The sequence below is a fragment of the Anser anser genome, assembly GCF_964211835.1.
Source record: "Anser anser genome assembly, chromosome: 28".
Classification (NCBI taxonomy): domain Eukaryota; kingdom Metazoa; phylum Chordata; class Aves; order Anseriformes; family Anatidae; genus Anser; species Anser anser.
The window spans coordinates 1,795,807-1,820,929 of record NC_139749.1 but is presented as its reverse complement, the minus strand read 5'-3'; the positions used below and the strand labels follow the sequence as shown (position 1 = coordinate 1,820,929).

At 64.3% G+C, this 25,123-nt stretch overlaps 7 protein-coding genes across 9 annotated transcripts; 1 reads left to right on the top strand and 6 right to left on the bottom strand.

Annotated features, from left to right (window-relative positions):
• Positions 1-1,619: 1,619 nt before the first annotated feature.
• LOC310887619 (protein S100-A6) lies at positions 1,620-3,132 on the bottom strand. Its single transcript, XM_083813751.1, has 3 exons — positions 2,994-3,132; positions 2,216-2,367; positions 1,620-1,843 (listed from the first exon to the last, which is right to left on the bottom strand). The coding sequence occupies exons 1-3, from the start codon at positions 3,058-3,060 to the stop codon at positions 1,703-1,705; spliced, it is 360 nt and encodes a 119-aa protein (XP_083669877.1). The 5' UTR covers positions 3,061-3,132; the 3' UTR covers positions 1,620-1,702.
• Positions 3,133-3,726: 594 nt separating this feature from the next.
• Positions 3,727-4,763, bottom strand: LOC310887620 (protein S100-A4-like). Its single transcript, XM_083813752.1, has 3 exons — positions 4,609-4,763; positions 4,113-4,270; positions 3,727-4,003 (listed from the first exon to the last, which is right to left on the bottom strand). Exons 2-3 carry the CDS (start codon positions 4,251-4,253, stop codon positions 3,839-3,841), a joined length of 306 nt encoding a protein of 101 aa, XP_083669878.1. The 5' UTR covers positions 4,254-4,270; positions 4,609-4,763; the 3' UTR covers positions 3,727-3,838.
• Positions 4,764-6,260: 1,497 nt separating this feature from the next.
• On the bottom strand, positions 6,261-10,106 carry LOC310887614 (protein S100-A4-like). Of its 2 annotated transcripts, none has more exons than XM_083813745.1 (3): positions 8,202-10,106; positions 7,155-7,305; positions 6,261-6,590 (listed from the first exon to the last, which is right to left on the bottom strand). In XM_083813745.1, the coding sequence occupies exons 1-3, from the start codon at positions 8,204-8,206 to the stop codon at positions 6,432-6,434; spliced, it is 315 nt and encodes a 104-aa protein (XP_083669871.1). In that variant the 5' UTR covers positions 8,207-10,106; the 3' UTR covers positions 6,261-6,431. The 2 variants fall into 2 exon arrangements, with proteins under 2 accessions (XP_083669871.1, XP_083669872.1); XM_083813746.1 differs by having other exon boundaries at positions 6,263-6,590; positions 7,479-10,106.
• Positions 10,107-10,161: 55 nt separating this feature from the next.
• S100A16 (S100 calcium binding protein A16) lies at positions 10,162-13,033 on the bottom strand. Of its 2 annotated transcripts, none has more exons than XM_083813743.1 (3): positions 12,878-13,033; positions 10,963-11,131; positions 10,162-10,849 (listed from the first exon to the last, which is right to left on the bottom strand). In XM_083813743.1, exons 2-3 carry the CDS (start codon positions 11,113-11,115, stop codon positions 10,685-10,687), a joined length of 318 nt encoding a protein of 105 aa, XP_083669869.1. In that variant the 5' UTR covers positions 11,116-11,131; positions 12,878-13,033; the 3' UTR covers positions 10,162-10,684. The 2 variants fall into 2 exon arrangements, with proteins under 2 accessions (XP_083669869.1, XP_083669870.1); XM_083813744.1 differs by lacking the exon at positions 12,878-13,033 and adding an exon at positions 11,593-11,732.
• Positions 13,034-15,621: 2,588 nt separating this feature from the next.
• LOC310887615 (protein S100-A14-like) lies at positions 15,622-18,236 on the bottom strand. Its single transcript, XM_083813747.1, has 4 exons — positions 18,111-18,236; positions 17,766-17,863; positions 16,235-16,381; positions 15,622-16,137 (listed from the first exon to the last, which is right to left on the bottom strand). Exons 2-4 carry the CDS (start codon positions 17,796-17,798, stop codon positions 16,018-16,020), a joined length of 300 nt encoding a protein of 99 aa, XP_083669873.1. The 5' UTR covers positions 17,799-17,863; positions 18,111-18,236; the 3' UTR covers positions 15,622-16,017.
• A 571-nt stretch (positions 18,237-18,807) lies between these two features.
• S100A13 (S100 calcium binding protein A13) lies at positions 18,808-20,156 on the bottom strand. Its single transcript, XM_083813748.1, has 3 exons — positions 19,997-20,156; positions 19,452-19,628; positions 18,808-18,999 (listed from the first exon to the last, which is right to left on the bottom strand). The coding sequence occupies exons 2-3, from the start codon at positions 19,602-19,604 to the stop codon at positions 18,862-18,864; spliced, it is 291 nt and encodes a 96-aa protein (XP_083669874.1). The 5' UTR covers positions 19,605-19,628; positions 19,997-20,156; the 3' UTR covers positions 18,808-18,861.
• A 1,823-nt stretch (positions 20,157-21,979) lies between these two features.
• S100A1 (S100 calcium binding protein A1) lies at positions 21,980-24,675 on the top strand. The gene is made up of 3 exons (XM_083813749.1): positions 21,980-22,362; positions 24,136-24,284; positions 24,387-24,675. The coding sequence occupies exons 2-3, from the start codon at positions 24,144-24,146 to the stop codon at positions 24,528-24,530; spliced, it is 285 nt and encodes a 94-aa protein (XP_083669875.1). The 5' UTR covers positions 21,980-22,362; positions 24,136-24,143; the 3' UTR covers positions 24,531-24,675.
• Positions 24,676-25,123: the final 448 nt, after the last annotated feature.

Genomic DNA, 25,123 nt, shown 5'->3' with positions numbered 1-25,123 from the left:
ATATTTCCCAATGGGAATGTGGTTCTTCCTTCCTACATCTGCCCCAATGTTTGGCTTTGGATGGAGATGGGGTGTTTGACCCAACCTGTAGGTGCTGGGGGATGCATCCCACCCTGGTCACCTCTCCAAAATCACAGGCAGCATCCCTGGCACATCATTTCCTAACAGCTAGCACAGGCAGCCAAGGAAGACATTGCAGATCAGGACTTGCCGGCATGCCGGAAGCCTGCCAGCTGTGCTTAGGTGGCATTTCCCAGCAGAGGTGATTGCTGCCTGATGATTACCAGGAGCATTGGCAATCGCCACGTCCTCCAGGGTCACAGAAATGCCACAGCTCGTGGAGACCCCATGGGGTTCCCAGTGTCTGGTTCAGCAGGCAGCTGAACCCTGCGTGTGTTGGAGGAAAGGCTACCTAGGGGGAAGCCTGCACCCCAGGATGCCCAAAATTTTCACCTCAAGTCTGTGCTCACAAAGAGCCCATTATGCCCCTTAGGGATTTCGAGAGATGGGAAGGACAGCGGTGGTGAAACCTCTCCCCATCTACGTCCTGCTCCAGGAGCACGAGGAACTGGTTCCAGAAAAAGCACGCGTTGCAAAAGAGTGAAACAAAGGGCCAGATTGTATGGTGGGGCAGGATGGGTGCGACCTCGCTGGGAGGGGGGTCTGACCAGCCGCTGGTGTCCGTGGTGACGTAGCAGCAATCCTCGCAGTAACTGACAATAATTGTGTCCCGCCTGGGCAGGACCAGGGGCACGCAAGCACCTCACGAGGATGTGATGGGACATGGACACGCCATCGGGGAGGCGCAGAGGGACGTGGGGAGACGTGAAGGGACGCGGATGTGCCACATGGGGACACATGAAGGGACAAGGAAGTGCCACGCAGGGACATGCGAAGGGACGCGGATGTGCCACTCAGCGAGGTGTGAAGGGACACGGATGTGTGGCTCAGGGAGGTGTGAAGGGACATGTGTGTGCCACGTGGGGAGGTGGGAGGGAACGCACGTGCACTGGGACGGGCAAGAAGAGGCATGTACGCACCGCAGGTCCTCATGCTGCCATCCGCCACCCGGTGTGCCACGGGGTGCCCTTGGCACAGCCCATGAGCCTGCCCTGGCTGGGTGCTGCCGCCTGCTGCGGGGCTGTGGGGCCAGAGCCAGCACAGCCCCGTGGGGACAGGGACAGGGCAGTGACAGGGTGTGAGAGAGGCGGGAGGGCTGGGATGCTCGTGAGCGGCATCGGGCCAGCTTCAAATAGTGACAAATTGCAAATCAGGCTCCAAAAGGGCCAAGGGGTTATCGAGGGGGATGTGGGGAGACCCCTTCCCCTGCCTCTGGGATGTTAGTGTGATGCTGCACCAAGTCCGGAGGGCTGCTTATACATTCCTTTTCCTGATGCTCGGGTGAGCTCTGCCTGGCAGGGTTCACAAAACAGGAGCAGCCAGGGCATTGCCAGCATGCAATGGGCATGGGACAGGGACGCGAGCACAGGGTGCAGCCCCTCGCTGCCTCCCCCCGACATCCCCCCCCAAAAAAAACACAAAAAAAAAAATCGAAACCAGAGCCATCCGTGAGGTTTTAATTTATTTGAGGTTCAAAAACAACCACAAAACGCAGCAGCAAAACTTTACAAAAAGAAATTTTATTGGACCTCAGAGAGGCATTGGGGAGGGGGGGGGGGTCGCCCCGGTGGCTGGCTCAGCTCTACTTGTACTGCAGCAGGGCGTCATTGTAGATCATGGCCAGGGCGCCCAGGAAGGTGACGTACTCCTGGAAGTTCACTTCCTGGTCCTTGTTGCGGTCCAGGTCGTCCATGAGCCCAGCAATTTCCGCGTCCTTCAGTTTCTGCAGCCCCGAAAAGCACAGAGCTGTTGCCAGCCGGGGCGCCGTGGGGGGTGCACGTCGCCCTTTGCTTTCCCAGAGCAGGGCTGGGGGGGCACCACAGGACCCGGCCACACGTGTGTCCCCAGTTATATCCCCCCCCCCCCCCCCATGGCAAAGCACCAGCATTCACACCAGGTGCCATAAAAGTAGGTGTGGGGACAGGGCTGTGCCACAACTCCCCCGGGTGACATTATTCCCCGTGTCACCTCCCGCTGCACCCGTCCCCTGCCCCTTTCCCGGGGGTGTCCCTGCACCTAGGTCCCCCCGGGCTGCACTGGCAGGTGACGCCCTTGACTTGTGAGGAGAAAGCGGAGGGGGGGGGGTCGCACTCACCGGCCCGATGGTCAGCTCCTTCTGGATCAGCTCCTTCAGCTCGCCCTTGCTCAGGGTGTTCTTGTCACCCTCCTTCCCCGAGTACTTGTGGAATGTGGCCACGAGGAGCCCGATGGCTTGGTCCAGGGGGGCTGCCATGGCTGTGGGCTGGGCTGTGGGGACGGGGGGAGCTCAGCGGGCAGCTCCCCACCTTGGGGAGCCCCCAAGCACAGCCCCCCCCCAGGGATATCCCAGAGCCCTCCCATCACTCCTGTGCCAGCCGGGCTGCGGGCAAAGCCCCCACGGCCCCATCTCAGGACAGCCCTGGGGTCTGTCCCTGAGCAGGCAGGGGGCTGCCCCGTGTCCCCCCCATCCCAGGGCAGGCAGGGGGCTGCCTCATGTCCCCTCCATCCCAGGGCGGGCAGGGGGCTGCCCCGTGTCCCCCCTATCCCGGGCCGTTGCGTAAGCCAAGGCTGGTGGCTGCGGTGACTCACGGGGCGCAGCTCCCGGCCGCCTCCGCACGCAGGCTGGGCCCATGGGGAGCAGCTGGGGGGGACCAAGGGGGGTGAAAGCAGGGAATGAAGTTAGGGCTGGATGGGGAGAAGCCTTCGTGGCACCGCTGCCTTGCCAGAAAGTTGCCCGCCCAAGGTCTGGCTTCCAGGAGGGGGGGAGGCAGGGGGGGTCCACATCTGGACGGGGCAAGCTGCACATCTGGAGCCCAGCGCGCACCCCTGGGGCGGCCGTAGATGCCTGATGAGGGGGGGGAAAAGGGGATGGGAGGGAGGAAATGGAGACTTACCGGCTTGAGCAGGACAGGATCTGGGAGCGGGGAGGGAGGGCTGTGGCTGCACAGCTCCTCCTCGCATTTATAGCCATGGGCTGAGTCCTCCCATGCCGGGGGGGCCAGGGGGTGGCTGAGTGCATGGGTGAAGCCACTCCTCTACACGCCATAACCCCACCCCAAGTGGGAACACGACCGAAACCCCACTCCCCAAGGGTTCACTTGGGGAGGGGATGAGGTTCCTGGGTGCCCCCCAGAGCAGTGGGGTGGGGGGACAGAACCTGACCCCCCCATGGGTCACCCCTGTGAACATCCCCACCAGGTCCCTTCGGCATCAGCCAGGTCGCGGAGTGCCTCGCACAGCGGGGCTGCGCTCGTTGCCACTGGGTCAGTGAGCGCTGAACAATTTTGGCCAAAATTTGTCCGCCCATCCCTGTTATCACGGTGCGGTCGGAGGCATTAATCCCTGAGAAAGCTCCCGCTGAGCCCTGCCCGAAGCAACGAAAGGGGCAAACGGCGGTGCGGCAGGGCAGGGTGCTGACTCACGGGGACGCGCCCGCAGGCAGTGTGCGAGGGCTCGCAGGAACGGGGTGCCCACGCTGCCGAAAATCCTGTGCCAAAATCCGCCTCCAAAGCGCTCCTTGCTCCAGGGCATCGTCCAACGCCCGCAACGTGCAACAGGGGCTTTCTGCGCACGACTGCACACTGCCCCAAGAGCAAGACCCCCCCCCTTGCCAAACACACGGAGGGCTTGGTTTAAAGCAATCTTTATTGAAAGAGCATCGGGACCCTGGCAAGAGGGTGCCGGGGGGGGTTGGAGGGTGCAGGGGGGCGCGCTGCAGCCCCTGCGGGGGTCCCCGCGCTCACTTCTTGCGTGGCACCTTGTCGGGGTAGCCCTGGAAGAACTCGTTGCACATCATGGCCACGCAGGCCAGGAAGGTGGCGTACTCGTGGAAGTCCACCTCGTTGTCCCTGTTGCTGTCCAGGTTGCTCATCAGCTTCTGGAAGCCGGCCTCGTCAGTTTGTTTCTGCCCGGTGGGAAGAGGGGTCAAAATGAGGTTTTTGCATCAAGGGGCGCATCCCCGGGGTCTCCAGGACGTGGCACCCCCGGCCCTGGTGCAGCAGCCCCGCACTTACGCTGATGAAGCTGGGCAGCTCCTTGGTGAGCAGCTCCTTCAGCTCGGCCTTGCTCAGCTTGTACTTGTCGCCCTCCTTCCCCGAGTACTTGTGGAAGGTGGTGACCATCACGGCCAGCGCCTGCTCCAAGGGACACGCCATGGGGGACACCAACAAGCCTGAAGGCACCGATTGCAAGAGCGGGTGAGGACAGAGCACGGTGTCCCCAGGCACGCCCCGTGCATCACCGTTTCCTCCCGAATTTCACCTGCCCGCTAACGGCTGGGTTGGGCGTTGCCGCCTGGGACCGGCGCTGAGCAACCCCGCAAAAAGCCATGCCCGAAGGGGAGAAAGCAACGCCGGGGGTGTGGGCAGCAGCTTTCGGAGGGGAAATTGGCCCCTGAGCTCAGCCAGGGGGGTCAGCGTTGGGGGGTCGAGGGAGACGCATCTGGAAGGCAACATCTGGAGGGACGGCAGGGCGAGGGAGGCCGGAGCATCGCAGGAAAAAACAACTCACCAAGAGCTCAAACGCAAAGCAGCCAAGGAGGGGCAGGGTGGGAGCAAGGCAGCGGGAAGGCACCGCATTTATAGCCCCGCCTGGCCCCCCCCTCGCCGTGCGGATGAGCAGGCACCAATGCTGCCGCAGCGCCTGGCCGCACGTTGGCTGCAGGAGGAGGAGAGGAAACCCCGGGGGCAGCCCCGGCCCCCCCCAGAACCCTCCTCCCTGTGATCCGCCAAGGGGCTGGTTTGGGTTAGAAAGAGGAAAATGTGCCCCTGGGGATGGATGGGGACAACCTGGACAAAGTCGCAGGCTGGTGGGGGACAAGAAGCCATGCACAAAGGGTTTGGCAGTATCCCCAGGAGTGTCCGGAGCTGCACGAGCCCAAGCAGGGTTTGTCCGAGGCTTTGGGCTTGGCTTTTTTTTTTTTCCTTTTTTTTTTCCTTTTTTTTTTTTTCTGTTTTCAACTCAAGTCATCTGCAAGTGATTTCTGTTTCCTAGCGGCGAGGCCAGCGCAGCACGCCGCCCCATTGTGTAACGGACCGCTATTTCAGTGCCTGCGTGTCCCGCGCACGTGCCGAGGAGCCGCGGGGACAGCCGGGAACCTGTGGGTTGCACAGCCCAGCCCTGGGACAAGCCAGCCCCCCGCTGCGACACGGGGGTCTGACATCACCCCTGGGGTCCCCGGCACCACGCTGGGGACGGTGGCACCTGGCACTGCAGGCACCGGAGTGAGAAAACCAGCGGATGAGACCCTGGGACACAAAACCTTGGCCAACGCCACACAGCACCTCCTGGGGTCGGGCGCTTCCTCAAAAAACATTTTGGGAAAAGAAACCCCCAAGCCTGAACCTCATCTCCCCATTAAGGAGCAGGTGCAAACTGGTGTAGATTACTCGGAGGGGGCGGAAGCCCCTGGGGGCTTGTTATAAAGACCCTGGGAAGGGGATGAGCAAAGCCTGAACCTGCTGGTGGGTTTGGTAAGGTTTTGGGGGGCTTGGTGAGGAATGAGGTGGGGGGTTCAATGACTTGGGGGCTCAGGAAGGATTTGGGGGCTTAGTGAGGGGCTATGAAAGGGCCATGCTCTGCCATGCAATGCTTTGCAATGGATTTTTGGACCCGGGGTGCTTTCTGCAGGGTTTTGGGGTGCTGGGGATGGCTGGAAGCAGCTGCGATGCTTCCTGCAAACCAGCCTGGACTTGCCGTGCCTGCGGGGGGGCCAGCCCCGTCCTGCCCACCCGGTATCGCAGCCTGGCATGCCCGGGGTGCTGCCGCTTGTCCACAACCCTGCAGCAAAGTGAGGGGCTCAGGCCTACCCCCTGCAATGCAGCACCCCAGGGTGGGCTCATCCTCGTCCCAGGGGGCTCCTGCAGCCGCCCAGCCGTGGTTCATCTCCACCTGCACAGGCACCAGGGCCTGCTCTGGGCTTTGTTCCTGGCACGGACCTTGTGTGTTCCTGCCCAGTTCCTCCACTCCAGCTTTCTCTCCCCCCCAAATCTGCATTGCCCTGGGCAGCTCGTGCCAGACCACGAGCCCTGCATGGCTCAAGAAGCTCCTGTTTGGGGCCAAATGTGCACCAAACCTCTCCCCTGGGACAGCAGGGACAATTGGGGCGGGGGGGGGGGGGGGGGGGGTGGATATCTCAGCGCCTCGCCTGGAGGCGGTTTGGAGCTGTTTTGCTCAGACTTTTCCAAAAAGGCCTCCTGGGGCTCAGCCGCACCATGGAAAATCCCACGGAGGGAAGGACGGGCTGGGGGAAGGCGTGAGTCACCCGCAACGCACAGCCCTGCTGAGGCTTTGGGAAGGCTTTTATTAAAAAACCACCACCAGCGGCACCAGGGTCACTTCTTGCGGGGCTGCTTGGCGTCTTTGAAGAACTCGTTGAAGCCCATGGCCACACAGGCCAGGAAGCAGGCGAACTCCTTGAAGTCCACCTCGCTGTCCTTGTTGTGGTCCAGGTCGTTGACAAGCCTCCTGAACTCCCCTTCGTCCATTTGCTTCTGTGAAGGGGGAGAAAGTGGGGGGGGGGGGGGGGAGTGAGCGGGTCTAGGGGGTACAGGTGGGGAAGGAAGGATGCACAAGACTCTAGTTTCCTCCCGGCTGTTTGCAGGAGGGTTTTCTCTTTGTTGTCAGAAGGAGGTGGCACACAGAGGTGCAGGTGGCTCCCCTGGGACCTGAGGTGTGCAGCAAATCCGCCTCTGCCTCGCTGAGAAGCTTTGTTAATAAGCTGTGCCTCCACCCCCCTCCCAATTTAAACCACAGGCCAGAAAGGGAAGTGGAAAATAAAAATTAAAAAAAAAAAAAAAGAGGGAGAAAAACATTGAAATCGGAGCACAACTTTGCCAATGAAAATATTCAGTGGGTGTAAGCAAGGCCAAGTTTCCCCTTGCTCTGAGCCTGCTCCAGCCCAGGTCCCTGGAGCACGGGGCTGCATCCATGGGGTGGGCTTTGGGGGAACTCAGAGACCACCTAGGCCTGCCCCATGCTCCATGGGAAGCCCCGGGGCTGGTACAATGCCCGGGCACCGTAGGGCTGGGCAGTGCCGTGTCCCCACGACCACTTACGCTTCCGAAGCTGGGCAGCTCCTTGGTGAGCAGCTCCTTCAGCTCGGCCTTGCTCAGCTTGTACTTGTCGCCCTCCTTCCCCGAGTACTTGTGGAAGGTGGTGACCATCGCGGCCAGCGCCTGCTCCAGGGGACACGCCATCGCCAGCCTCCTGCATGGGAACAGCCCCGGGGACAGCGTCAGGGGGTGATGAGGACCCGACCCCCACCCACCCTGCCCGAATCCACCTGGGATGCTGGCACCTCTCAGGGGGCCGTTTTGGGGTGCAGCAACCGCTGGGTGAATTTAATCGGGAGGGCAAATTTGGGGCACAAAGTGGCTCACCGAGGTCAGTGCTGTAGTCGCCGGGGTGCTGTAGCTGCTGGGGTGCTGCAGCCACCAAGTGTTGGGTGTTTATAGCCCATCTGGAGGGCTCTGCCCAGCACAGCCCCTCGCCTCGGGGCTTTCCCAGCCAGAGGTTTCACCCACACCTCATTTTTGCCTAACGAACCGCATGATGCCATTAGTGAGAGGAGCTTAGGGGGTGCTGCTGGGGGCCGAGGAGCAAGCGGAGGGATGGGCACCCCACAGGTCACCGCAAGAAGTGGGGCGCCAGCCCGTGTCCCCGCTAAGCCACCGCTGCCACCAGCTCTCTGGGCACTTGCTCAGTGGCCCCAGTCTCCCCAGCACAAACCAGCACAAATGAACTGGGGACTGGGGAGGCGGCAGCGGTTTTATCCATACCACAGGCTGAGGCTCAGCGGGGCAGGAAGCATCAGCCCAGATGTCACTGCAGAGCACACTGAGACAGCCCAAGAAACCAGAGGACCGCCTGAAGTCCACCGCGTCGTCCTCCTCACCCTCCAGGTCCTCCATCAGCGTGAGGGGAGGACGGCGGGGTCAGGGACGGCGCCGCACAGGTGGGCATCACCGCAGCCGGGTGGCCTGGGCAGATGGGGAGCCCATTTTGGGGGGCAGCGAGCCCAGCCCCGGCCTCACATCTCTCTGGGAAGTGGGGAAAGATATGAGGGTGCTGGTGGGGCTCAGCCCCATTGTCCGTGCGCCCACCTCATGGGGCTGGGCAGCTCCTCCAGCTCAGCTGGCACTTGTCACCCCCCTGCCCCGAGTGCTTGCGCAAGGTTACAGCGGAGGTGGTCTGCTCGGGGGGCTGTGCAGAGCTCCTGCAGCCCATACGGCTCTTGGCACGGGGACAGGGGAGGCTTTTCCCTGTTCTGGGTGCTGGCCAGGAGATGTCACCGGTGGTGTCCCCACAGCCTGGGCTTTTCTCCCAGCCCTGCCACCAGGGGTGGGGACTTAGGAGGGGACAGCCCTAGGATGCCCCCAGTCGTCCTCCTCCTCCATTGGGGTCCTTCTGGGGGGCTTTTTGCCTTCTGGGGTTCTCCTGGATGCCTTCTGCTGAGCTCTGGAGGTCTTCCTCCTCCCAGAGATTTGGTGGCTGGAGAGGACTGCAGGGAACACACATTGGGGTCTTTTTCTGGAGTCTTGCAAATCTTTAGGGCTGTGCCAACCTTTGTGACAGCCTGGCAGTGCTTGTCCCTGAGGGGAACAGGGTGGGTCCCATAGACCCCAAAACATGCTGGGGACAGGCCCTGGCCACCCGGGGGCAGGAGGACGGATCTGGCCAAGCCCTGATTTCCAAAGGAGGGACGAGAACCGCAGCCACCTGCGCTGGCACCTCGCCCTGCGGTGGCCTGGGGCACGCACCCAGTGCCCGGGGCTGGCAGAGCCGGAGCTGAGGAGTTCCTGGTGGGTGTGGGTGTGTGTGCTCGGGGGTCAGCTTCACCCCCCAGGACCCTCCTGCCCCCCATGGGTGCCTCAAGGCTGGGGAACCCCAAAGCTGGGGGAGCAGCAGGCACAGGCTGCCCGCAGCCGATGCTGCTGGGGACATGGGGACGGGAACGTGGCCCCTAAATGGGGACCAGCTGCGGAGCCTGGCAGCCCCGTCCTCATCGTTCCCCTCCCCGCCTGCCGTATGGTGCCACGCAAAGCACCCGGGGCTTTCCGGGAGGAGCACCCCGGGGTGCAGCTGTTGTGCGCAAAGCACCCCTGCCCACGCAGGGAAGCATCCACGAAGCTGGGGGGACATCTCCAACGACGCACCGCAGCCTGTCTGCCTCCGGAACGGGGTTGTCGGGGGCCGGATGCCCCCCACCCCGCTGTGGCGCTGGGATCCCGTGCAGGCAGCCGGGCACGGCGCCCAGCCCAGCCCCGCAACCAGCACTGTGAGTCACGGCCCTGCCCTCGCCCCAGCGGGATTCCTGTGCCGTGACTCAGCCCCGGCCCTGCCCGGTGGCAACGGCTCCCACGGGGTACCCCAAAACTCCCCCTGGGACCCCAGTCCCATGTGGCAAGCAGGGGAGGGTGGGAGCTGCATTGTGGGGGGACAGGGAGGAGGTGGGAACTGGCCATGCCCAGGGGAGCAGGGGGCTGGATGGGAGCGGGGGTCCTGGCTCTGAGGCGCTGCCACCCCACATGCTGTAGGACACTGGGGGGGGACATGGGGACACCCCCAGGGGAGCTCAGAGGCCACCTCCACACTCGCAGCCCTGCAGCCAAATCCCCTCCCGGTGGAAAATCCCCAGCAGGCACAGTGCTCGGGCTCCTCGCCAGCGCTGTGAGCGTCACAGAGCGATGTCAGCACGGACGGCCCCGTGTGCGCAGCGCCACCGGGCCCGTCCCCGTCCCCAGCGGGGGGTGCGCTGCACCCAGACGCAGCGCGGGACCGGGGGTCCCCGGGGTGGCCGTGCCCTTGGGGTGCACAGATGGTGGGGTGCTGCGATCCGAGGCTGCTCGGGGACCCGCATGGGGACGCACGGTGGCAGCACCCGACGGGCACGCCGGGGGTGCCGGGGTGTTGCGGTGTCTGCTGACACCTCGCGGTGTTGTGCTCAGCCCCAGGCACCGGGCGAGCCAAATTGGGTGTTATTGGGTGACAGGGAGCAGGGCAGACCCCACCCTCCGTCCCCCCACCACCACCCCATCCCCACAAGGCCAGCCTCAGCGTGACCCCGCTGCTCCTCCAAACTTTATTGCTGCAATAAATAACCGCACGGCCTTGCCCAGGCGCACCGAGCCCGAAGGAGCAGGCAGGGCAGACCCTTCACCAGCTGGGGCAGGGGGAAAGGCAGGGGCAATCCCGTTCCCCAGGGAGACCCCGACACGGTGACGGGGAGAGGGGGCTCTGAGGGAAGAGGGGCTGCCGGTTGCGATGGGGTTTCTCCCAGCAGGGCTGAGAACAGACAGCATTCATGTCCTAGATGCGGGGAAGCCTTTCCCTGTGCTTCTCACCCAGCATCCCAGCAAGGATGGGACACTCCAAGGGGGGGAAGAGGGCAGGGATGGGGCGAGGAGGAGCCCCCCGTGCCAGCCTCACACCCCTTCACTCCATCACACAGGCTCTGCCTGCCCCGGCAAAGCCGCAGGAGGCTGGGATGCTCCGGGACAAGCAGGGGCTCGGCAGCGGGGGAGAAGCGGGGAGCCGCGGAGAAGCGGGGGCTGAGCCCGGGGGTCCGGGCGGGGAGGGCAGCCCGCTACTTGGTGTGCTTGACGCTCTGCTCCTGCTGACGGATGATGTGGGCGATGGGGCTGGCGATGCCGCCTATCAAGGTCCAGTACTCCTCGAAGCTGATGCGCCCATCTTTGTTCTCGTCCAGGTCGCAGATGAGCTTGTCAGCCGCTCGCCTGTTCCCGGTGTCCTGTGGGAGAGAGCAGAGATGCTGGCGCTGGGGAAGGGGGGTGCAAAGTGGGGGGGACCCCAGATGTGCGGCAGGAGCTGGCCCCCACGTGTCCCCGCACAGCCCGGCCTCACCGTCAGCATGTGGTTGAGCTCACAGCTCAGCATCTTGCGGAAATCCTTCTTGCTGATGCGCCGCGGCTTCCGGCAGCAGCAGCGGCTCGAGTACTTGTCAAAGTTGTTCACCAGCACCTGGATGGCCCATTCCAGCTCTGTGCAGTCTGCCATCGCTGCCCGCAGTCACCTGCAGGGACCAGGGTTGGGGGGAGGCTGTCAAGGACGGGGGCCACCAGGCCACCCGCGAGCCTCAAGGTGCCATCAGGGCGCACAATGAGAGGGGAACCCATGGGACGGCGCAAAGCCGGGTGCCCGGTTCCCTGCATCACCCCAAAAAGGCAGCACCTGCCCCGCCTGCCCCCCCAGGGCGGCCACCCCCGCGCGTGGGATGGGGCGGCAATTATGGCGCCGGGGCCCCGCAGCACCCGGACCGCGGCGCCCGGTTCCCAGGGCTCATTAGGGAGGAATGGGGCTGGGAGCGGCAGGCGAGCAGGCGCACGGCAGTGGCACTAGGGCAGGAATTACCGGCCGGCCTTCCTCTTGCTTCACGGCACCGGGAACACCCCGGCGGGGCTCTCGGCTGGGGCGTCCCACCAAGCAGGTCAGGGCCCCATCATCCAAGGGTTTCCCCAAATCCCACGCTCCTACCCTGCCTGCGAATGGGGTGTCCGAGCCTTGTTCCGCGGCCCCCCGGCTGCTCCGAGCCAGGAAGCCCCTTCCTATGGAAGAACCCAACGGGACGGTGACCGTCACGGGGCCCAGCATCCGCATCCCGGGCAGGATGCACACAGGCGGGGACGGGAACTGCGTCGCCTCGTCCGGCCTTGGCTCTTTCCTGCCCCAGCCAAGGCACGGAGCAGGGGCTCAGGGCAAGCTGGGGCATGGTGCTGCCGCTCCTTTTTGTGATGCTGATTTACACCAGCCTTGGGTGCAACGCTGACTGGCGTGGGGCTTGGAGGAAGCCACCCCAAGGGGTGGCTTGGTGCCATCCCCAGCTCCAGCCTGGCTCCCCTGCACCCCAACAGTTGCCACCTCTCTCTGCACCCACCCTCCCCAGTTCAGCCCCACACTGAGGATGGTGGCACATCGGGGTGGTGGCAAGGGACATGAGGTGCTCCTCGTCACAGATGGGTGGCCAGGAGCCGTACCCATTCCTTTGCTGTCCCGTGGTGCCACAGCCCCATGCCACCCACTCCCAGGGCTGGGGATGGGCTTTTGAAGGGGGACTCGGTGCTGGCAGCAGGCCCTAGTGTGAGCTGCAATGCTCATCACGTCCCTACTCGCCACAGACATTTATCTCCATCCCCTCCCTGTCCCTGGCCATTAAATACCACCACAAATTAACCAGACCCCAGCACGCCCATCCCGTGCATCCCCCAGGTGCAGACCCCACACTGGGGTCCCCCATCCCGAGCTGCCTGTACCCAGCCCGTCCTCGGGGCACTGCGGCTCCTGCTTCCCCGCTGACTCGCGGCACCATCCCGGCCCTGCCATGCACCCCTGGGGCCAGTTTGGGGCTCAGGGACCTCATCTCCATGGTGGGGGACCCATAGTGGGATATCGTCACTGGAGTGGGGCATGGGGACGCCAGGTGGACAAGACGGGGCTCGTCGAATTCTCCACTCCTGCCGCCATGGTTCCCTTTTCTGCTTTCTTCTCTCCCTCTCCTTCCTCCCACAGCCCCAGCCCATGGCTCCGGCATCGCAGTTGGTGCAGCAGGGGGGAAATTCCCCTTCCTGGGGGCCAGCCCCCTACAAGCCCCCCCTGCCGATCTCTCCATCCCCTCCACCCCAGCCCCGCGCGCGTGGAGCTGTCGAAGGGCTCAGGGGATTTCCACCCAACCTGCGGCCGCACGTCCCAGCACGGATCCCGGTTGAACGTTCCCCCCATGGGAGCAGGCACCGATTTTCCCATGCCGGGCTTGGCGCCTTACCTGGCCCTGTCTGCGGGTCCCGCTTTGTCCGTCTGTCACCGCGTTTGGCAGCAGAGACAGTGGGAGCCGGTGCCGCCCACTCGCCGCTCAACTTGCACCCATGCCCTGGGCCCAGACAGGTTTTAAAGAGGCTCCCGCCCCTCCCTGACGTTCCCAGGGCGTTCCCAGGCTGGGGCTCACCTGGAAGCAGCTCTGGCTGATTGCAACACCCGGCCGTGCAGAGCAGGGGCGCAATGGCTGCAGCCCCCACCCCGTGGCCATGGGGCAATGGTGGGTGCGTGGGGCCCAGCCCGAGGACCCCCCATCCCGGGCACGCTGCACCTGCAGCCCAGCCCCATGTTTCTCCCAGCATGGTGCGAGAGGTTCCTAGCAAGGTGGGGAGTATTATTTATTTGAACCAAATTTGCTCATTCTGAAGGCAATGCCGTGAAGGCACCTTGTTGTGGTCTCTGCTACATCAGGGCCTTGGAAGCACAAGCGCCAGCTCCAAGCAGGGCCGTATCCAGCTCTCGGCCATCTCCAGATACACGGGGATAGATAAGGTGCTGGCAGCTGTGCTTGTAAACTCACGTCCATAATTAATCGGGCCAGTAAATTGTACCCCTGTGTGTCGGCCGGAGCAATGGCGCAGTGATTTGATGCCCAGATTAGATACAGGAGGTTTTGGGAGCTGCACATTTAGGGATGCAAAATAGGAGGTGATAGAGCCCAGGCAGGAGCCACCCACGCTTTTTCCTTTGCTCTTTGGGGACCTTTGCTCTTTGGGACTCCAGTCCCGGAAAATGTACGTGTGTCATCCCCGCTCTCAGCCCTCTTCTTCCTAATCTCGGGGGGCAGGAAGCAAAGCCGTCCTCCTCGGAGATGCTCGGGTGTCATTGCTGCAATATCCCAGGAGGGTGGGAATCCCTCCCCGACCCTGCAGGCAAACAGCTCACCTCTGAATCATGGGCTTTCATTACCCTCCTGTGCCTGGCAGATGTCACAACCGCATCCAGGCCCTTATTTTTACAAGGAATCCAAGGGCGTGTGCGTGCGCTCACAGCAGCCACGTAGGACCCAAACCCATCACAAGACAGTTCCCAGCCAGCCCGGTTGTCCCCGCAAGCTTCTTCTGCCCCCCGTCCCACCAGCTGGAGGGTGAGGGGCAGCTGGGCTTCTTGCTGGCAGGCTCTGCCCCATGGGACCCGCTGCAGAGGGGGCCCAACGATGCTTGTGGGGACTGAAAAAACCCAGATGTGCCCCTGCACACAGCAGCCACCAGCCCCGCTGCATTTCTCAGGGCTCGCCGCGTGGCTCATACGCATGCCCAGCCACCGCTGAGTCACCGAGGGTCACCGGCGCGGGCTGAGCTGTTTCTGCCACCTGCGAGGACTTTCCAGGTCCAACAGATACTTATCAAGGATGGCTCACGCCGCTGGAATCGCCGTCCTCCCGACAGCGCATCGTCACGCTGGGGTCGCCAAACCAGAAGCCCGGAGTCCCCACTCCCACGGCCGGGAGAGCACCCAGGAGCCCTGGCTCCCCTTTCCCCTCCCATCACCCCAACCATTTGACACATTTCCTGTCTCTAATTAAATGCACACCACACCTCTCGGCTTAATTTCCATGTATTTATTTCCAAGGCAGGAACAATAAATAGTCATTCTCGTTGTGAAATCCACCCCAAGGTGAGAGGAGACAGAGGGCGGCCGCGGCCGAGTCGCGGTGGCGGTGCCGGCCGCCAGCCCGGGAGGACCGGCCACCCAACCTGGCCTCAGGTTTCATCACTTTTCTCCAGGGTTTGGGGTTTTTCATTGTTTTGTCTCCCCAGAGCACAAAGTGCACGGTGACAGAGGTGTGGAGATGGTGCCCGCACCCCCTGCACCCATCAGGGACCCCGTCCCTGTCCCCATCTCTGTCCCCATCCCTGTCCCCATCCCTGTCCCCATGTAGGGGTGCCCATGGGCTCCTCGAGGACATGGAGCTCAGCAGGAACCATGGTCCCATACAACCTGGATGGGACCACGGCAAGGAAAGGTGGATGGCCAGGCTCGGTGGGTGCCCTGCACCCTCTCAAACCCATTTCTTCACTCTCCATGCTCTCGTTGCCTGTGCTAATTGCTCCGTCCTAGGAAGCCACCGCTTTGTGGCATTTGCTGTTTCCTAATTTGCTGCAATTACACGGAAATCCCACACTCACCCAGCCCAGGTGGGATCCTGCTCACTGGCCCCGCAGCTCCTGGCTCTTTCCAAACCCAGAGATTTCGGGGCTCCTCTGAGCTCCCCCATGCCCAAATCCCTTGAGGTGCCCAGTGCGGGTGACACGGCCCTGCTGTGCTTGTGGAGTCCCCAGATGGAGACCACGGGCATGGGCCATGCCACTGCATGGGCACCTGCACACCCACAGCACCGCGCACACACCCACAGCTCCATGCACACCCACTGTGCACACACACATGCAACCCTGTGCACACTTGTTACACCCTCTTGCACATTTGCAGCACCCCTTGCACGCCCACAGCACCCCTTGCACGCCTGCAGCACTCCTTGCACACTTGCAGTACCCCTTGCACACTTGTAGGACCCCTTGCACACCTGCAGCATCCCTTGCACACCTGCAGCACCCTTTGCACCCTCGTGCTCCGCACTGGGGCTGCACAACCCAGCAGCGACTGATGCTCACTCAGTGCCACAATCCCATCCCTCCCTGCTCCCCCTTCTCCCCCGAAAAACAAAGTCACCCCATCCTGGCTGTGTTTGTTGTGGTTTTTTTTTCCATTTTTCCTTTATTAATTTATACAAAAATGGTTGCAAGTGACGCAAGCTGATAACAACCCGCCACCAGCTCAGCCCCAAGCCCGGCTGTCAGCCAGGGGCAGGTGGGGAGCCTCGCGCAGGCGCAGCACCCCAAAAACTGAGCAGCGCAGGCATCGTACCCCCGGTCCAGGAGGGTGGGAGCAGAAACTATGCCCAGGCCACCAACGGCGACATTGGGGCTGGCCCGGAGCCCCCACATCGAAGGGATTTGGGGAAGGGAAAGGAGCAAAGTCCCTCTCGCTGCGACGCTCCAGGGCCAGGGGACCTGCAACCACGCAGCCGCCAGAACCTTGTCGCAGTGCAGAGCCCGAGGCCTCGGGCGCCTTCTCGTCCCCCGATGCCCCCTACTTCCTCCGGCAGCCCTTGGCCGCGTCCCCCATCATGTCCCAGTACTCTCCGAACTCCAGCTTGGCTTCATCAGGGTCCCCCATGCACTCGATCTTCTCATCCAGCGGTCCGACGCACTGCGGGGCGGGCAGAAAAAGCATCAGGGAGGTGATGGGGGTGCAGAGTCCCACATCCACCCGGACCCCCCCCGCTGTCCCCCGGCTCTGCCCTCACCTTCCCCAAGTGGGGCAGCTTCTGCACCACCAGCTCCCGCATCTCGTTGGGGGTCAGGTACTCCTTCTGCCCCTTCACCGCGTAGCAGTGGAACTGGTTGATGACGGTCTCAATGGCCTGCTCCACGTTGGTGAGCTCCTGGCAGTCCTGCAAGGGGGGGAAGAGACAGTGAGGTACCAGATGGACACCCCCAGGATGGATGGGAGACCCCCAGGATGAATGATGGGAGACCTCCGGGATGGATGGGAGACCCCCTGGATGGATGGAAGACCCCCGGGATGGATGATGGGACATCCCTGGGATGGATGGGACACCCCTGGGCAGATGTGCTGATGCTCTCTGTAGATGTTCCACCCACCCCCCATGCTGATTTAATAAAGTTCCTTATCAACACAACACCCCTCCGTTCAGAAGTGGGACCCCTCGTACAGACGTGGGACCCCTCGTATGGATGCTGACCCTTCCGTGGAGACATGAGACCCTTGTAGAGACGCGAGACCTCTCCACACTGCTGTAAGACCCCCTGGACAGACGCGAGAACCCCCCACACAGATGTGGGACCCCTCCTTGTAGATGTGGGACCCCTTCTTGTAGGTGCAGGACCCCTCCTTGCAGATGTGGGACCCCTCCTTCCTGATTAGACCCCTCCTTACAGGCCCTCCACACCCCCAATACCCTCGCACAGCCGCCGTACCCCTCCGTACGGTCACGACACTCTTCCACGCAGCCACGACACCCCAAAACGACCCCCCTGGCAGGCCTGTCCCCCCCGTCTCTCCCTGCTCAGCCGCCCCAGCGTCTCCGGGCGCTACACCCACAGCGCGGGGGCCGCCGCCGCCGTCCGGACTGGTTCTTCCTCTCCTTTGCACAAGCGGCGGATGGAGGTGTGAGTCAGTGCCCGGGCGCACGGCGGGATGGTGGCCGCCCTCCTCCCATCCCACGGGGGCTGCAGCCCCCCAGCCCCAGCCTGGGGGGTGCAACCCGGCCCGACACAGCTGCTCGACCACTCGTGCTAATTAAGCGAAGCTGCATCTGAAGGGAAACGACGGTGATTCACCCGGCGCTGCGGTTTCCCCTCGAAACACCTTTAAACCACATCAGGCGATGGCCATTAAAGAAGAAACCGGCAATCTTCAGAGCCTCAGCCCTTCGCCCCGGCCCCAAATCCTCCGCAGGTGCAAAGCGCCCGGCGAGCCCTCTCGGGACAAGGGGTGGTCGCCTCCAGTTTGAAAGCAGAGGGAAGCAGGAGACTTTCTGACATCAGGCATCCTCGGAGAGGTTGCAAGGAGCTGGGCGGCTCGGTGGGAGCTGGAGAAAGTCGCCTGGGTTCCCCAAGCTTTCAAGCCCCTGGCACCAGGTGCCCAAGCCCAGGGCAGCATCTCCAAACCCCAAATTCATCCTGGGAGTGGCCCTCGGCCCTGCCGTACTGCTCAGAGGCGCCCCACGCTCTGAGGAATGGGGGACACATGGGGTCCCCCCCTGTGCCCCACGGCTTCCCGGCCCTCCCGGTGCCGCGGCGTCGCTCAAGGACCTTGCGCTTCTTGCGGCAGTTGCACTGGCCCATGCTGCTCCTCTTGGGGTCTGAGGGTCCCTCGGTGGGGCTGTCTGCTCCGACGGGGTCCTGGGGAGCTGGCGGGGGGGGGGAGAAAGTCAGGATCAGCTCTTGCTTTCTGGGGGGGGCTTCCTCTCCTTCTGCGTCGGGGCGAGGAAGGCGCCCTGGGATGCGCTGAGCTGCCGGGACATGTCCCGGAGATGGGAGCGTCCCTGCTCCAGCAGCAAGTCGTGGCAAAGCCAAGCGTGGGAGCAAAGCGGGGGTGGTGGGACCCCCAGGCACGGGGACTCCCCCCCCCAGCGTGGAGGCGGCCAGGCCACTTACCTGCTCCGAGGGCTGTCCCGGGTATGAGCGGGCTGCGGTGCACTGGGGTTTTATACCAGGGAGGTGTGAGTGGGAGCTCCCTGCGCACGGTGTGGTGCAAGGCGGCTCATTTCGGAGCCTGGCCCCGGGCCAGCGTGGGGCTGGGAAACGCCTCCTTCCCGGCCACACCGAGCGCTCCCCATCCCCATCCGGCACTGCACGGCCACGCAGCGCCGCGTGGGAACGGCCACCGGGCACCGGCTGGCTCGGGGACGGGGCACCGGTCACCCCGCCGAGGGGATGGCACCGCCACCCAGCCTTGCTGGGGGACGTGGGAGCTGAATGCCAGGGACGGGGGCTCGGCTGGGGATGCTGAGCCCGGCGTGTGGTTTATCGAGGGGGCGCATCCCCAGGTGACCCTGGAGCAGACGGACATTGGTGTCCTGGAGGTGGCCGCCACCAGCAGCTATCGCAGCATCGCTGCTGGAGATGGTCCTGAGCCCCACGTCAGCCCCACACGCATTCTGCCACCCATCAGGGCTGCTCTGTGTGACCCCACAGCTGTGCTTGTGGGGTGCGGGATGGGACCCTGCAAGCCAGACCAGCATCAGGGCACTTTGGGAACGACACCATCTGCTCGTGGCACAGATGGACCTGGCAGGAAGATGGGCTACTCACACCAGGGGCCTCCCACTAAGAACGGCAGTGATGCCCAGGCTCAGGGAAACCTCTTTTATTAGCATCATGTCACCCAGGCGTCCCCCGGTCCCCGTCACTTCTTTTTCTCCGCTTTCTCCCGCCGCATGGCCCTGGCCAGCTCGCCGATCAGCCGCCAGTACTCGTTGAACTTCAGCTCCTGGTCATTGTTCACGTCCAGCTCCCTCATCTTCTCCTCCAGGGAGGGGACGTCCTGTGGGGAGGGCAGGGGGGGCTCAGCGCTCCCACAGCGTCCCCAGTGAGCAGGATGGGGACGGAAAAGCCAGGGCTGCCACCACCAGGGGACACCTCCGTCCCTGTGCCCAAACAGGGCTCAAGTGAGGGGCATCCCCCATGGCAGGGAGCCCCCCAGCCCAGCTGAGGCTGATGCAGAAAGGGGTAATGGGAGGGACAGACAGACAGACAGAGAGACAGAGAGCATCGGTCCTCTCTGCTCCCCCACCAGCAGAACACCTCCACCTGCAGCAGCTTGGACCCTTCCTGCACCATCCACTTTCCACTTTTACTTTTGCTTTTCCACCCTTGGCAAACCCCAGGGTACCAGGAGCAGCCGCTGAGCTCTGGGGGCTCCGTGGGGACCAACGCCCCCTCCCAGCTGCCCCCCAGCCCACCTCTGCCCCCCCCTCACTTTGCCCTGACCCTCACCTTCATCAGGTTGGGCAGCTGGAGCTGGACCAGCTCCTTGAACTCCTCGGCCGTCAGCGTCCCCTTCTTGCCCTCCTTCCCCGCGTAGGTGAAGAAGACGGTGACGACGGTGTCGATGGCCCGCTCCAGCTCGGTCAGCTCGCCCGTGGCCATGGCGCGCGGGGGGGAGACTGGGGGCTGCAGAGCCAAGAAGGGGGTGGGAGGGGATGGAGCATCCCGGGGGGTGATGGCTGGAGGGGGCTGCATGGGATAAGGCTCCCCCTGCCCCTCCCCAGCCCGGGGTGCAGCGAGTTTGCACAGTCTCAGCCCTGCAGAGCTGAGTCACAGTGCAGCTGGGGGCTGCCACGTTACGCACTAGGGATCAAGACCCCCTCCCAACCCCCCAGCATCACTGCGGGGGGGGGGGCACGGCCACTTGGGGACAGCCCTGCCATCCCACAAATGGAGGCAGCCAGGGCAGCAGGACACCAGGAAGCAGTGGCACCGCACAGGCCCCAAACGCCGCCGTGGGACGGGATGGGGACGAGGCAGCGACCCCGACTTACCCCGCTCAGCTGCGGGTGGCTGCAGACCCCCGCGGGGTTTTATACAGGGCGAGCGCGGCGCTTTGTCCCCCCCGGCCGCGGTGTAGGGTTTCCCGTTGCAGCCAGGCGCACGGACACCGCCCGGCAGCCGACGTTTTCCCGTCTTCCCGTCTCCTCCCTCCCCGCATGGGCAGTGGCCCAAATCCAGCACTCGCTGCAAACCCGTGTCCGCACCGCGCCGTGGGGACGCAGGATGGGACCCCGGGGTCCCGGAGCATGTTTGCTCCACAGGGTCTGGGGCTCGAATATCACCTGGATCGTTCCAGGGGCGCAGGCCATGTCCCCTCCCCTAAATGCATCCCATACTCTGCCCTGCCCTGGTGGGGATGGGGTTGCACCCGGGACAGGAACGTTGTCCCCATCATTGTCCCCATCGTCCCCGGTTCCGCAGCTCGTCCTAGCTGCGGAACCAGGGCTGGGCTCACCCCGCACCGAGTGAGAGTTGTGACTCAGCCACCCGCTGACATCATCCCTATTAATAGTGGGCTTTGTGAAAATTAATTAATCCAAATTAATTAGGGGGTTGGGATTGCCCGAGCGCTCCCCTTTAATCCCTGGGTATTTATAACATGGCAGCCCTGGCAGGTGTCCGCTGCGGCACAGCCGTTCCCACAGGGCCCCCGAGCTGTCCCCGTGCCGCAGCGCTGGGGACACCAGTGGCACGGGATGGAGGAGACACGGGCGGTGTTGGGACCGTCCCCACCAGGAGCACGGCCCTAATTGCCCACCGCCCCTGTCCCTGCCAGGGCAGAGGTTTGCTGGAGTGCACAGCAGGGGTTGTCCTCAAAGTTGGGTGACATCGAGCGTGACGGGGAGCAAGGATGGGACAGGGATGGACCCACGGAGCCCAGTCCAACCGGGTTTCCCCTCTGGGACCCTCCCCATCACTAGTTTTGGGGACCCGGAGCAGGGTGCGATGCAACCGTCACCGTCCCTGACGCATTTGTTCCACCTGTCTACGGGGACAGGGTGGCTCCGGCCAGCACCGGGCAGCCCGGTCCCCACCCGCGCACCCGTCACACCAGCTCACGGGGGAGGAATTGGCTTCCTGCAGCCCCATCCTGTCCGTCCCCATCCCCGGGGTGACGGGGGGACGGGGACGGGACTTCCGCCGAGCCCCACGTCAGGGGACTGGGATGGGAAACCGCCGGGGTGAGTCAGGCTCCGAAGGGACAGGGACAGGTTTGGGGTGAGTCACCGGCCCCAAGAGCCAGGCGGGCCCGTGACTCGCTGCCCCTGGAATTCGGGGTGCCGGGATGGGGTGAGGAAGGAGCATGCACTGCAGCGGCCCCGTGATGGGATGGATGCGCGGGCAGGGAGCGGTGACGTGGCCTCGGGGTCCCCGGCGCTATCGGGACAAGACGAGCATCCCGGGGCAGGCTGTGGGGCTAGTGCCTGTCGCCGTGTCCGGGTGCTGTCCCCGGCCTCTCTCTGCTCTACCAGGGGTGGTCACAGTGGCTGTGGGCACTGCGGGCACTGGCCCAGCACTGGTCCACACCGTGTATCAGGACTCATCACGCACCCCATCCATCGAGGCCACAGTAGAAAAGGCCACCACACCGCATGCCTGGTGTCATTACAATGTCCCTGACCCTGGCACGGTGCACACCCAGCAGCTTCCCCCTCTTCCAAACTCTAGGGATGGAAAAGCCTCTTCCATACTCCAGCAATGGGTTGGAGAGACAAGATCAAGCCCAGCCCCGGCACCAGCAACTGGAGCAACTGGTTTAGCTGGGTCAAAGTGGAGCACGGGAGTCGCAGAGGCTGAAACCTGTTCCAAGCTGTGTGTAAACCTCCTGGCATGTCCCTCGCTGCTCCCGGTTTGGTAAGAGCTTGTCCTGGGGAGCTGCCAGTGCGGACACGTCGGGCTGGCACCGCTGCGGTCCCCGTTCCCAGGACCACCTCCCCCCCCCAATGTGATGTCCCCGCAGCAGCGGGGTTCGTGGCTCCAGGCGGTCCCACCACTCGGGAAACACCCAGCGATTCCTGCTCTCCGGGGAGGTTTGGGGTTTAATGAGAGTGGGGCAGAGCCTGGCCGAGAGCACACAGAGCTCGGCACGGCCAGGGGGTTGGAGCGAGTCGGTGGCCGTGAAACGGCCGTGAAACAGCCACCGGCTCGCTCCAAGCACCCGGCTGTGCCGATGCCCGGTGGCTGCAGGGCCCGGGTTATTTTTAAGCTTGGGACCGTCACGGAGCAGCTGGGCAGGCGACGCAGCGCCAGGGCTGGGCATTCCCAGAAGGCTCAGCCGGATCCTGCCCGCTGCCGAGCCGCACTGAGACGGGTACGGGGGTGCCACCGCTGCCAGCCCCTGCGTGGACACTGCCAAGTGAGTGACACTGGGGTCCCCCACCTCTGCCTGGGACCCCCACCTCCTTCCAGGACCCTCACCCCCATCTGGCAACCCAACTTCCTTCTAGGACCCCACTTTTCATCCAGACCCCCTGCCTCGATCCAAGACCCCCACCTCCATCTGGGAACCCCACTTCCATCCTGGCCCCCTATCTCCATCCAGGACCCCCAGCTCTGGAACACCCACTTCCATCTTAGGCCCCCAGCTCCTTCCAGGACCCCTCATCTCCATCCAGACCCCCTATCACCATCTGGGACCCCCAATTCCACCTGGGATCCCCATCTCCATCCAGGACCCCCTTTATGGCCACCCCAATTGCCCCAGGTGCAGCCCCCAAAGATGCTGCAGTTCACCCCAACACCCTCCACCCCTCCACGCCATCACCCCCCAGGACAGGGCCACGGGTCTGGCTCCCCATGGGACCAAGACAGGGTTGGGGGTGTGTCGGCAATTTTGGGACCCCCTGGCTGCATTATTTCCCCAACACATGGGACGGGAAGTACGGAAAATGGAAACAGAGGGAGCGGGATATAATTAGCCCCGAACGAGGGTTGGAATCTGGGATAAAGAGCCCAGCACCACCCGGCTCTTGCAAAAACGCCACAGTGACAGCACCCGGCAGCCCCCCTGCTCCCTCGGGAGGGTTCCCCGCGGATGGGCACAAAGCGGGGGGGATCGTCCCAGCCGCCCCCGTTTGGGGGCTTGGCACCGGCCCCGCTCCCGGGGGGACACGCGGGGATGGGGAGGCCGCAGCGGGCACGGCCAGGCCGCGCGGATGCTGGGCCGTAACGAGAGCTGGGATTATCAGCGCGGCCGGGGAATCTGGTTTCTTTGGCCGCGCCGTTGCTGAGGCAACCTTCGGGCAGGGATTGTGGGGCATTTTTCATGCGACAAGAGGCCTTTCTGTGCACGGGGAGCGGTGGGCCCATGCCGCGTCACCCGATAGCCCCCGCCGGTCCCCCCCGCCTGGCTCCGAGGACACCGGACACCCACACTGTTATCGGCCGCGGAGCAGGGCTGGGGCCGGATCCGGCAGGGCACCGCGGTGCTGACAGATGGGGGATGCCAGCAGGTCGCCCCTGGGGTCAGGATCCGACCTGGGGCTGGCTCCGTGGCCCACCCCTTCCCTGGCACCCCACTGCTGCTCTTCCCATAGGGCCGCAACCAGGCCAGCTTTGGCCCCAGGGGTGGCAGAAAGGGATGCCTGAGGTCTGGCACAAGGGAGATGTGGAGCCCCCGAGAGCGGCTCCCTGCCCTGTAAGCACCGAGAGATGCTCCAGCACATCCCTCTGGTGCGGGGCGAGCAGACCACGGGGCAGCAGTGGGGCTGTCGGGGTGTCCCCGCATCCCGGTCCCCATGAAGGCAGCACGGGGCGTCCCGGCGGTGCCAGCCCGACTGTCCAGCCCTGGTATCGGATCCTCCCGGAGGGAGGGGGCTTGGAGCTTATTTAACGTCTCCGGCCAGCCCAGCCCGGCACACTTGGCGCGGCGGGGAGCTCAGGTGAGCGCGGGGCTGGGGATGGTGCGCAGGCACCCACCGGGGTTCAACCCTATAAAGGGGGCATGCAGCCTGGGTCCCCCCCTGCAGGAGCACCCTGATAAAGCCTGGGGGAGCACCAGGGCACCCCACAGCCCTGTGGCACCAAGCTGGGAAGGCCAGGGCAGGCAGTGCTTCTGGGGTGGAGAAGGGGGGCAGTGAAATTTGGGGCTCGCAGCGGCCGCCGTAACGCAGCGGGTGCCTCCCTGCAGCCGGAGCCATGGCATCACAGCTGGAAGGGGCCATGGAGACGCTCATCAACGTCTTCCACCACTACTCGGGCAAAGAGGGGGACAAGTACAAGCTGAGCAAGAAGGAGCTGAAGGAGCTGCTGCAGAGCGAGCTGGGCTGCTTCCTGGAGGTAGGGGCTGTGCTGGGGTGTGGGAGATGGGCTTCCCCTTTTCTCCACGCCCTGGGACATGTCCCCAGCTCTGGGGCTCACCCTTTGTCATCCCCCCAACAGACCCAGAAGGACACGGGTGCCGTGGAGAAGATCATGCAGGACCTGGATGAGAACGGCGACGGGGAGGTGGACTTCCAGGAGTACGTGGTCCTGGTGGCCGCCCTCACCGTGGCCTGCAACACCTTCTTCTGGGAGAACGCCTGAGCCGGGCCAGCCCCAGCCCCGCAGCAGCCAGCCGCGGCACCCCAAAACGCAGAGCCCCCCACACCACCCCACCTCACCTCCCGCTCCCCAGCGCACCCAGGGGATCCCGCAGGGATCCAGCTCCGCAATAAAGGCACCGACCCAGCCCGTGGCGTGTTGTCCGCTCCTTTGGGACTTCCATCCCCATCCCGCTGCCCGTGACCCCCTCGGGACAACCCCCCCCCGGTTCACCCAAGGGCCCAGGGATGTCCCCAGCTCCACCGTGCCCCGGAGCCGGGCCCCAGCCCCGGATCCCCATGGGACCAGCACCGCCGGGTCGGGTGCCCCCGGCCCGCACGGGGCTGCGGGATACGGGGGCCCGGGGGCAGCCGCAGGCCGGGACTCGCTGCCCGCCGTCCGGGCGCCCGGCGGGGCCGGAGGAACCGGTTCGTTATCGCCTCGCCCAGCGGCCCCCGCCACCAGGCAGCGCCCGGCCCGGCGCAGGGCCGCCAGCGCCATCGTCCGCCGGCGCTGGGGCCAGACCCGGCGCTTCCCGGGGCACCGGGGCCCCGCCGCGGGGCGGGGAACCACCGGGGGCAGGCGGGACACGCGCA

What these genes read in the sequence shown, in the direction of transcription:
- LOC310887620 (XM_083813752.1), bottom strand. Translation starts at nt 4,253, where the DNA reads ATGGCGTGTCCCTTGGAGCAGGCGCTGGCCGTGATGGTCACCACCTTC. An exon ending in AGCTGCCCAGCTTCATCAGC is followed by an intron (nt 4,004 to 4,112) that starts GTAAGTGCGGGG and finishes CCCACCGGGCAG; the next exon opens with AAACAAACTGACGAGGCCGG.
- S100A1 (XM_083813749.1), top strand. Translation starts at nt 24,144, where the DNA reads ATGGCATCACAGCTGGAAGGGGCCATGGAGACGCTCATCAACGTCTTC. An exon ending in AGCTGGGCTGCTTCCTGGAG is followed by an intron (nt 24,285 to 24,386) that starts GTAGGGGCTGTG and finishes TCCCCCCAACAG; the next exon opens with ACCCAGAAGGACACGGGTGC.
- S100A13 (XM_083813748.1), bottom strand. Translation starts at nt 19,604, where the DNA reads ATGGCCACGGGCGAGCTGACCGAGCTGGAGCGGGCCATCGACACCGTC. An exon ending in AGCTGCCCAACCTGATGAAG is followed by an intron (nt 19,000 to 19,451) that starts GTGAGGGTCAGG and finishes CCCTCCCCACAG; the next exon opens with GACGTCCCCTCCCTGGAGGA.
- LOC310887619 (XM_083813751.1), bottom strand. Translation starts at nt 3,060, where the DNA reads ATGCGAGGAGGAGCTGTGCAGCCACAGCCCTCCCTCCCCGCTCCCAGA. An exon ending in ATCCTGTCCTGCTCAAGCCG is followed by an intron (nt 2,368 to 2,993) that starts GTAAGTCTCCAT and finishes CCGTCCCCACAG; the next exon opens with CCCAGCCCACAGCCATGGCA. An exon ending in AGGAGCTGACCATCGGGCCG is followed by an intron (nt 1,844 to 2,215) that starts GTGAGTGCGACC and finishes TCGGGGCTGCAG; the next exon opens with AAACTGAAGGACGCGGAAAT.
- S100A16 (XM_083813743.1), bottom strand. Translation starts at nt 11,115, where the DNA reads ATGGCAGACTGCACAGAGCTGGAATGGGCCATCCAGGTGCTGGTGAAC. An exon ending in AGCTCAACCACATGCTGACG is followed by an intron (nt 10,850 to 10,962) that starts GTGAGGCCGGGC and finishes TCTCTCCCACAG; the next exon opens with GACACCGGGAACAGGCGAGC.
- LOC310887615 (XM_083813747.1), bottom strand. Translation starts at nt 17,798, where the DNA reads ATGGGCCAGTGCAACTGCCGCAAGAAGCGCAAG. An exon ending in ACTGCCGCAAGAAGCGCAAG is followed by an intron (nt 16,382 to 17,765) that starts GTCCTTGAGCGA and finishes CCCCCCTTGCAG; the next exon opens with GACTGCCAGGAGCTCACCAA. An exon ending in AGCTGCCCCACTTGGGGAAG is followed by an intron (nt 16,138 to 16,234) that starts GTGAGGGCAGAG and finishes CCCGCCCCGCAG; the next exon opens with TGCGTCGGACCGCTGGATGA.
- LOC310887614 (XM_083813745.1), bottom strand. An exon ending in AGCTGCCCAGCTTCGGAAGC is followed by an intron (nt 6,591 to 7,154) that starts GTAAGTGGTCGT and finishes CCCCCTTCACAG; the next exon opens with AAGCAAATGGACGAAGGGGA.